The sequence below is a fragment of the Choristoneura fumiferana genome, chromosome 12, assembly GCF_025370935.1.
Source record: "Choristoneura fumiferana chromosome 12, NRCan_CFum_1, whole genome shotgun sequence".
Taxonomy (NCBI): Eukaryota; Metazoa; Arthropoda; class Insecta; order Lepidoptera; family Tortricidae; genus Choristoneura; species Choristoneura fumiferana.
The window spans coordinates 867,872-878,469 of NC_133483.1; the positions used below are offsets into that span (position 1 = coordinate 867,872).

The 10,598-nt window shown below is 35.5% G+C and overlaps 1 protein-coding gene across 1 annotated transcript; it reads left to right on the forward strand.

The window, feature by feature from the left end:
• The first annotated feature begins 1,510 nt into the window (after positions 1-1,510).
• Positions 1,511-5,181, forward strand: LOC141433062 (uncharacterized). The gene is made up of 3 exons (XM_074094881.1): positions 1,511-1,829; positions 2,174-2,351; positions 2,806-5,181. Exons 1-3 carry the CDS (start codon positions 1,750-1,752, stop codon positions 3,157-3,159), a joined length of 612 nt encoding a protein of 203 aa, XP_073950982.1. The 5' UTR covers positions 1,511-1,749; the 3' UTR covers positions 3,160-5,181.
• The last annotated feature ends 5,417 nt before the right edge of the window (positions 5,182-10,598 follow it).

The following is a 10,598-nucleotide window of genomic DNA, read 5'->3' on the forward strand; positions in this document are numbered from 1 at the left end:
CACCCCGCTACCCTAGTCTGATGCGTAGTAAAATATCACAGCGTATAGTGTATTTTTCTTGCTATAGACGACCCCGTTTTAATATATTTTTAAAGCAGGAAAAGCATGTCTTTGGTTGTTCGTATTGGAGTTTTTAAACATTTATAGCAACAATTAGGATTGAAATGTTTCATTTTAAGTAAATCGTTGTTTGAATTGTTTTACTTGTATATTTAGGTCACAAAAACTTCTTTATAATGTCTTTCATGACATAAAAAATACTACATTTAAGTCTTCAAATTTTATCCTTCAACATTTGCCGTTGTCTAACCAAGATCTATGCTTTTAAATAACATTTTAATTTCATTTGTCTAAGCTACGCGTTGCCTTAATATAAATTTGTTTATCATTGCGCTATTTTCATCATCGTTTATTTACTCTTAATTTTCACTGTGGTAAAAAGTAGCAAGGAAAAATGTGAATAGATTTCACAACATTACTTTTGTAATAAAATCGAATAATAAAAGACCTCTTTTTGCGGCGATACTCGCTGTCTCAATAAAAAAAGTGAGTATTAATTTCTAGCAAAAATAAAAAGAAAAGAGCAGCAAGTCTGCTTGTATTGAAAATAACTACCAGTCAAAATGTCGATGTCGATGATTCTTAACTACATCTCTATCATATCATTCGTCATGTATATTTTAGTATATTCTAACCCATCAATTTGGATGTCTTTATTGAAACCGCGAAATGTGGGCGGGACGATCACACGAGGGACGACAAGCCTAAAAAAATAATGAAGCTATCAAATGTCGGAATGAAGTAAGGTGGACGTGCAATTACCTTCTAAATAACATAGCAAGGTAAAACGACACCCTATAATAATGACTTAATAGAATACAATGTGTCCACTAGAGGGTTGAAAATATTTTTATGGTGCTTTTATAATTTATGAAGTAAGAAATGTACGAAGAAAGAAATTAATCTGCCAGTGTCATTATAATTTGCCAATTTCTTGTAATATCTCTATTATGTAAGGTCACAATAGAATGTACAATGTTCATATTAAATGATACAATAGTTATTAATTAGCGATTTGTGAAATTAAAAATATTTTTCACTACATTATGAAAGTAAATTTACTTGCTTTTCTTTTGTATTCACTAAAACAAGAAAATAGGTTTATGCTGGATTTATTTATTGCCTTACAAAAATATCTTGATTTTACGCAATTGATTTTCGCAAAAAAATATTCGTATATTATAGACAAGTAACTGGTAGAAAAAAAATAAAAACCGGTAATTGTGGCTGTCGTAAAGCTACATCACTATCATGGTCAGTCAATGAAATTTTGTCACTGCTTTTTTTTGTGGTGGTGTGTTGTGGTCAATTTGTGGGGTGTGTGGGAGCAAAGATAAAAATATGCCATTAATTTTGTTCCTTTCCATACTTGGTAAATAATATTACACACAAGCGTAACAATAACAAAAACTACAATTTGCAGTAACTAAACGACACTAGATAGGTAACCAATATTGAAAGCTTCTTGCATAATGTTTCTTGCTCTTTCTGTCATATTAATAACCGCAGCTAAAAGATGAGGCAGATAGTACTTAAAAAGTCATCCTATTTTGTTCTTTTATCCATCGTACTCCTTTCATTTATTTTGACATTTATGATATATTAGTGACGGAAGGAATTTAAAAAGGTATACAAAATTGTTATGTGTAAGTTGTCTGAAAATCTTGAAATAAAATTTAAATCAATAAAATGGTTAGCTGTGCGATCATCAATTGCAAGAACACTTCAGTTAAAATAACGAAACATACCAATGGAATAACATTTCACAGGTAATGAAATATGAAATTAAACTTGACTGAATTCCATTCCATTTATACAGGACTTTTACGGGTTGCAACAACTCAATTCACTGGTTAAAAATTAGTTTATTCAGCGTGATGTGTTCATTACTTAGCTTATTATTAATAAATCCACGTCCGGGCTTCCTCACGATGTTTTCCCTCACTGTAAAGCTCATTGTAAATTTCAATTGTAATTTTGCACAAAATTCCGTAAAACTTACAGGTGCGAGCGTCTCTGCTTGAGAAGCCATTGGTCAGACCACTATTAAACACTAGGCTATGATGGATTTCTAATAGGAAACTTAATTTATCAAATTTTTTCTGTGTACTAGGTTCCCTCGCGACAAAAATCGTCGCCGTGAGTGGGAAATTGCTGTGAACCGTGAGAACTGGACCGCTACAGCTTCCAGTGCTGTTTGTTCAGAGCACTTTGATGCCAAAGACTTCTATGTCACGGACAGTGGATTGCGCCGGCTTTCGCTGCAGGCCATTCCAGTTATTAATATCTCAGTAAGTTTTATAGCACTTTTTTTTAATTCACAGTGTAGAATCCCATATTGGATAAGATCCTTTCTGCATTTATATGTCCCGTGCAATCCATTTACTTTGTCTTTCTCTAGTGTAATTAAAAGGAAATACATGTATAAGAGATATATCAAATCTGGCAAGTTAAATTCGACCAACTTCCAGTAGATGGATTGACTTGAAATTTGGTATACTTATGTAAATTGCGTGACAAGACAATACAATAATCTGGTAGTGACATCCTGGTAGGCCTGCCAGGATCGTCTCCACAGGAAGGAACTCTTCAACGGTTAATGGCATCTACTTGAAATTTGGTATGCAAATGTAGTTTGGGTGACAATACAAGTACAGTCAACAAAAAGTATGTCAGCAAAAAAAGCTTATATTAAAAATGAAATTTTTATCAAAAACTTATTTGTGATATAATCAAAATTTGCAGGTGTGCCAACCTCGAACTGAAACTGTAACAGAGCTCCAACCTGCGGATATCAAACCTACCGACTCAGAAGAAGTGATCAAACTGAAATACAAAATACGGAGACTAGAAATAGTGTCCTCTGACCGTAAAAGAAGAATACATGACCTTTGGCGAAGCAAGCGAAGGCTCCGGAAAAAAGTAGATAGAATGAAGAGTGTCATCCAGCACTTGATTCAGAACAAGAGAGAAATGGAAAGTAAACAGTTAGACGACATAGATTTGCAGAATATAGATATTCAACATATGGATTTACAGAGTTTGGACCCTATTGAGCTTGATAATTTGGATGTGAGTAACAATATTAAAAACAGATGAAAATAGTTTGACTTTTTATAATATTGTGTTATGGCAAAAACATTCTTTTTTATATGCTTAATAGACTTATGTTTGACTACCGTTATGCCTCATGGTGGAAGTTATGAAGCCGTGGTGGCCTAGTGGTTTGACCTATCGCCTCTCAAGCAGGGTTCGTGGGTTCAAACCCCGGCCCGCACCTCTGAATTTTTCCAAATTCATGTGCGAAATTACATTTGAAATTTACCACAAGCTTTACGGTGAACTAAAACATTGAGAGGGAACCTGCACACACCTGTGAAGTAATTCAATGGTATGTGTCAAGTTGCCAATATGCAGTGGGCTGCCTGGGAACTACGGCCCAAGCCCTCTTATTCTGAGAGGAGGCCTGTGCCCAGCAGTGGGACGTAAATAGGCTAGGCTGATGATGCCTCATGGTATAAGTAAACTGAAGCGTTACAACCACTGTTCTTACCCAGATAAATTGTGAGATAACCCGCAAGTTCATTCACCAACTTGTGGCGAGCCAAATACCAAACAACATACTAGTGAACAAGCTTGTCTAATGAGGCTGACATAGTCCCATTTGGTATACAAATGATCTTGCTTGTATCATCAGCCCAAATATGTGGTCTACCACCCTAAAGTTGATAATCGTTTGCATGTCACAAAACAATAATGCCAATAGCCGTGTCTGTCAACTTGAAAGTTTGACTTTAGCCACACATTCATTTGATAGGAACTTGTTCAAAAATTGATAGACCACTTATTTGGCTGATGGTACATCAAGGTTATAAATATCGTTACATTTTACTACCTTGTCCCTGTCACTTCATGTTTGATAGTTTGTATAGGGTCAGAAGGCTTGCAGTGACAAGGTACTAAAGTATTGTACGTCTATGTAGCTTTTATTCTATATTTTGTAAGTTTACAATTTGTCAATTGTATTAATGAATTGATCTCAATTAGTAATCGGTAATTTTAAGGAAATGTTTTTAGAGTTTAACTTTTTGAATCAACAAAAAATCTCAGGCTTTTCTTTATGCTGTAAAATATGGGGTAAAGAACAAGGAAAAGTCAGGGTCTGTGTCACCGCTCATTGATAAATTTTATATAACAGACGTGTTTACCCGCGGCTCCCCACGCGTTAATCGTTAGATACAACAGTTGAATAAAAATTCCGAGATTTTACAAAATTCCTGTGGGAATCCCCAAAAATTACATCATGGTTTTCTTTTCATTGACATACATACATATATCTAAAACAATCATAAAAAAAACATGTCTATAAGCCCAGCAGTTGTTATTTCGAGGTTTTATCCCGTGGGAAAAGTATCCTATGTTTTAATCCAGGTTATAAACTAACTTTTTACCAAAATTCATCCAAATCCGTCCAGCACTTTCAGCGTGAAGAAGTAACAAACATACTTACTCACTTACAAACTTTTGCATTTAAGTATAATATTAATTAATATATCTGTGATGATGTCTTAGCGTGTTTTGTCCGGATACACAGAGATGGCATCATAATTTATCTGTCACTGTTTACCAATGAGTGGTGTAACAGGCCATAAAGCTTATATACTATTTTAGTAAAACCATTCCAGTTTATGTAATTGTAGACCCGGAATGAACCCCAAAAATGTACGACCACGACCTGATAATTCAAACCCTCAAATAACTGCCATAAGGGTAACAATTTATCAGGTTGTGCATTACATTATACAAGTCACAAAGGTATCAAAATGGTGGTTAGAAATATTAAATCAACCTTGTTTCTCAATTGCTAAATCATAAAAGCTATCTTAGAAACGAAAAAGTCTAAATTTCGAGCAGGTACAAAAATAAGATACTTACTACTTAGCTTGGGAGCTTTTGGGAGAGTAACTATTGATGTGAGCAATTTTATCTTTATAGTAAAGTAAGTCGATTATTCCAATAAGATTTGATATAAAGGCTGTATTTATTGATAAATAATATTTTGTATTTTCGTGAAAGTAAATCATTAAATTTTATGTATTTATAATACAATAAAATAAAATTATATAAACCTTGTTTTCAATAAGTTGCCATAAAATTTACTCCTATTTATTCTTCTAGGAAAATAAAAGGAATAATAATTAATTAATTAGCCTAGAATTAGGCTCCTGTGGCCCAAGTCAAATTTTTGTGAACATGAAACTTTGCGTCAGTCACATGTATGAGGGAGTTCGATGTCACATTTTAAGTCCTATACAAAGGATACTGGGCCGTAGGAGGTAATATCCATACTCATATTATACCTAAACACGAAAGCAACTATCTGAATATTTCAGTAGGTAGATGGTTGGGTTAGTTTTGAATACCCCTGTAAATATTTTTTTGGGATTTCCACAGGGGATTTCCATACATTGCTCGATTCTCGAAGTGTACCTATTCGCATACACTTTGAGTCAAAAATTGTGATGAAAAACTTACAGGGGCGTTCAGGCAACGTAATCAATAACTTTCTGAATTTTTCCGGAAGAATTGTAAAATATCCTATGTCACAAAGCTTCAACAGGTATTCAAAATGAAAACGCCCTCTTGTACTTTCACAAAACTGAAGAAAAGATGGAAGGGGTCATCCACAAAATACCGTCACACATTTAGCACGGGGGGTGGGAGGGGTCAGGCGGTTTGTGCAGGAACAAAATAATTGCGATTTTCAACGTAGTGGTGGTGACAGCTGGGTTTGTGTGATAGGTGTGTGTTGTTACAGTGTGGAGGCGGAGGATCTGCATTAACACACATTTTTTGCATAGATGTACCATCATCCAAAAATGTGGTCTACCACCCTAAAGTTGATAATCGTTTGCATGTCATAAAACAATAATGGCAATATACGTATCTGTCAACTTGAAAGTTCTACTTTAGCGACATATTTATTTGATAGGATCTTGTTTGAGGGCCAATCAACTTTTTTACCGACACTAATCTGTCCGCGACATTTTTCAAACAATTACAGATTTTTGTAAGGAAACATGTTTTTCTGTAATTTAATAGATGGTGTACATGAATACATGCCATCCTATGTAAGTTTAAGGTATTAAACTGTGAAATATCTTGTTGGAAGTACGATTTTTTGGTAACGCCAGAGACAATTTTGGTAACGCAGGAGACGCCCAAAGTGTCGGTAAAATAGTTGATTGGCCCTTAAAAATTGATAGACCACTTATTTGGCTGATGGTACCTATCGTAAATAACTAAATAGGGTCGCGGGTGAGCAAAGTTGTTTATAGTTCCTAAAAATATTATCATTGTTCGACCGAATTCAAAGCGCGAAAGGTCCAATCAAAGGGCTTTACGCTTGACTAAATTTAGGATCCTAAATGTTTAAGGGGCTGTTTCACCATCCATTGATTAGTGTTAACTGACGGTTAAATGTGATGCCGTCTCCGTCTATTCGAACAAAACAAAGGATTCTAAATCATTTAGGATCCTAAAGAACCATGGGTAACTAACTTTGTATGGGAAGTGTACCAAAAACCAACAGAGCTGAGAATTAGGTCATTAAATAGGTCTTTACGTGTACTTAATTTCATTCTATGGGCACCAAGTTCAATTTCATTGCAAAAACAAATAGAGACGGCATCACATAACTAACCGTTAGTTAACACTAATCAATGGATGGTGAAACAGCCCCTTAGAATCCTAATTTAGAAAAGTGTAATCGCGTTTAGTCAAGTACTTTTTAGGATCCTTACTTGACTAAACGCGATTAAACTTTCCTAAATTAGGATTCTAAATCATTTAGGATCCTAAAGAACCATGGGTAACTGTATGGGAAGTGTACCAAAAACCAACAGAGCTGAGAATTAGATCATTAAATAGGTCTTTACGTGTACTTCATTTCATTCTATGGGCACCAAGTTCAATTTCATTGCAAAACGGAGATATTGAAGTTTTATTCAGAGCAAACATCTATGAGAAATTAGACCGTAGATGACCAATGGAACTCGTCTTCGCTAAGTAATGCTCGCTCGCCTATAAATGGTCATGATTAATATACCTAGATAAGCGACTAAGAAGGAGCTTTAAGTTAATGATTCTTTCGAACTGATCTGATGCTGACGCTGGAAGGTAGGCAACGGAACTCTGTTATAAAACAACGTAACTAAGCCGTGTTTGAGCTTAATGGAATCGTTGTGAGATGTACTTTGGCTATGAATCACTAAAAAGTGAGAAATAAAGAAATTTTTTAACAAAAAAGTAAAACCGACTCCAAATAAATAAAAAATAACGGAAAATGGAACCGACTACAAAACCCTTGAAAATATTTTTCTAGGTACCTGCTAGCTCGAAGTCGGTGCCTCAGCACGAGCTAGCAGGAATGGAACAATAGTCGTCTAGCTCACCTACAGTCTATGGGTTTCAATCCATCCTGCTGGGTCGTGCTGAGTCACCGACTTCGAGCTAGCAGGTACCTAGAAAAATATTTTCAAGGGTTTTGTATAGTCGGTTCCATTTTCCGTTATTTTTTATTTTTTGGAGTCTGTTTTAATTTTTTGTTAAAAGTTCTCTTACCTAGACAGTTCTCCTTATAAATCCCGCTTGAAAAACCTTGGGAGGGTAATTAAAAAAGATTTACTCGGGTACCAAGGTGTGAAAAATAAAAATATGTTCGTAGCCTTAACATTGTTTTTCAAGATTTCACACAGTCTAATATAAGGTGTTCTACCGATATTCTCCAAGAAAAACACAGTTTCTTATAGATATTTACTCTGACTATAATGTGTATATCTCAGTTATACCTTCCGCCGCCTAACTTTGCCTAAAAGTTCATTGCCCCGACTAGTACCACAAAAACTATAAAGGTATAATTCCAATAACTGAATAGGCACACACAATCCGGGAGTAACGTAAAGACGTCGCATAAAAAAATTATCTCAAAAATGCGGTAATGAACTTTCAGGCAGTTATATAAAAAAAAAAAAATTAAACTGTTTATTTCTCTGAAAATTATTTGTTTAGATTACATAGCTTAACTTCTAATCTTAATTCGGGTATTAAAGATTATTGGAGTTAAGGAGCTTTAATACAATTAGTTATTGTTTTATTATTAATTGTTAGTATTAATACAATATAACATTATTTATTAGCACAATAGGTAGAATAGACAATTGGTAGTTAATTTATTTAGTTAGGAAATATCGCTTGAGGACACGTCTTATCTGATTACCGGGTACATTTTCCAGTTTTATTTGTAGTTTACTTGGAAATCCACTTAAAATATGGCGCGAGGTTATGCGATGCAATTCAACTTTGTGCCCATAGAACGAAATAAAGTAGATAAGCAGACCTAACCACCAGTGGTGTAGCCGTTTAGCACGCGGTACGGATTACCGAGGACCTGGGTTCGATTCCCAGTGATGGTCTTATTTTTCTGTTTTTTCTGTGCATCTTTATTACAGTTTGTATTTTCAATATAAGCAGACCTTTTTAGTGACCTAATTCTCAGCTCTGTTGATTTTTGGTCCATTTTGACGCATGGTTCTTTAGTAAAGTGTAATAAGCCCTTAAGCTATTTTCTCCGATAGCTTATCGGCTATTAGAAACCACGATAACGTTCATTGATCGAAGGTTTGCGCGCGCGTCGCTGCCCGACCGCCTTCCACCGCCACCAATCCCGTGCAGTCTCTCGCTGCCATTGGTTAGCGACGCGCGTATCAACGACGCGTTCGAAATACAAATAACGAAACAAAATACGTTCTAATTTCATTTATAAGCGTTCTTTTGTTTTAAATATAATTCAACGATAAATTTAGCTTGCGAATTAATATGTGGATAGTTTATTGTTATGTATTCGGAACAATGTGATGTGTACATGTTTGTCATTGAAATTGCGTACGGTTGCAAATCGGTGAAAATGTGACTATTTGGTATTTTCTAGTGTTCGGTCGAAAATGGGTTATAACTTTGTGTGTATTTAAATATTAAATATGAGGGAGTTTTTAAGGATTTTGGTGGTGTGTTTGTGCGTACTGCTGCTTACAGTGTGTTGTGATGAGACGGAAGATGTGGACTCTTTGAGGAATGATGCGAAGGACGATAAAGCTGGACTGCCTTCAGGTTTGTACTGTAATTTACAATTAAAGTTTGACGATGTATCAATAACTATTTGCAATAGTACCCATAGATAGATACATACACTATATTGACGGTGATATGTTTGTTTATTGATGGAACCTTCTTGGAGCCGCATTTTCTCGTAGCGGTAAAACTTAGTGATCTTTAAAAAACTGTTGCGGGCGTTCATGGGCGGTGGTGATTGCTTCCCATCAGGTGGCCCGCATACTCGTTTCCCCTCTTATATATAAAAAGAAATGTTTAAGTTCCTTATTTGTTATAGGTATTTTAGACTAATTCACCAATTTCTCATAATGTAGAGTTGTTTTGGAAATAACTGGAAGGAGATACATTGCGGAGGTTTGTATCAATTAATTACAGACATGCTACTCCACAACCATACGTGCAAAATAGCTACGTCTGTGCGACATTTTTTCATGCAAAAAAAAAAAACCTTAACACCCATCGCCACTTCCAACTATCCAACAATCTCTACCACCACACAAGACGCGTTTCAAACTCTAAATGAGTTCATTCTCATGGAATTACTCAAGTTAGAATCAGAAGTTGCGGGCAACAGTTAGTTACGAATATTTACTGTTGCCAAATAGCCATTAAAAGGCTATCGTCGTGGTGATAGGAGCGTGCGCCAAGAATGTCCAGAATGCTAATTAGTTTGGAGTTTGATTCAATTCGTCACGTACGTGTTTCTACTTCTAAAGGTAGTATTCAATACTTACTTAGGTAACTAAAATTCATTCTTTGTCGGACTCTGCTTGCTTCTCTCACCCACTCAAAAGGTAGAGACCCCTTAAAGGGATAAGTCCGCATTTGTACAGGTATCTTAAAGTTTTTCTTTCCTTTTGTACAATAAAGAGTTTACATACATACATACATACATATACATACTAAGAAAGATTTTTTTATCATCTACACTCGCGTTGTGCGTGTAAGTGTCACTGTAGTTCCCACGCTGGCCCAGTGCGAATTGGCAACTTCACACACATCATTGAATTGCTTCGTAGTTAGGTGTATCCGGATTTTCTCGAGAATTTTACCTTTACCGAAAGCCTCATGGTAAATTTATATTTTAAATCCTCACTAATATTATTGCGAAAGTCTGTCTGTCTTGTCTTGTCTTTATTCTTATCCACTTAACCGATTTAAATGAAATAACTATGGAATATGGATATAGTTGGACATGGGACAGTATTTATCCCAGAAAATTGCAGTTCCCGAGGGATAGCGATAAACGAATTCTTCGCAGACAGAGTGGCGGGTAACAGCTAGTTACGAGTATACATCAATTTCGAAAACTCAGAGGTGAAAGTCCGGGTTCGAACCTGCGGCCCTCTGCTTGCTTGTTGTGATTC

Bases quoted from the DNA above. Each gene is read 5' to 3' on its own strand.
- LOC141433062 (XM_074094881.1), top strand. From the start codon at position 1,750: ATGGTTAGCTGTGCGATCATCAATTGCAAGAACACTTCAGTTAAAATA. The intron at 1,830-2,173 runs GTAATGAAATAT...TCTGTGTACTAG, and splicing joins AATGGAATAACATTTCACAG to GTTCCCTCGCGACAAAAATC. The intron at 2,352-2,805 runs GTAAGTTTTATA...CAAAATTTGCAG, and splicing joins TTCCAGTTATTAATATCTCA to GTGTGCCAACCTCGAACTGA.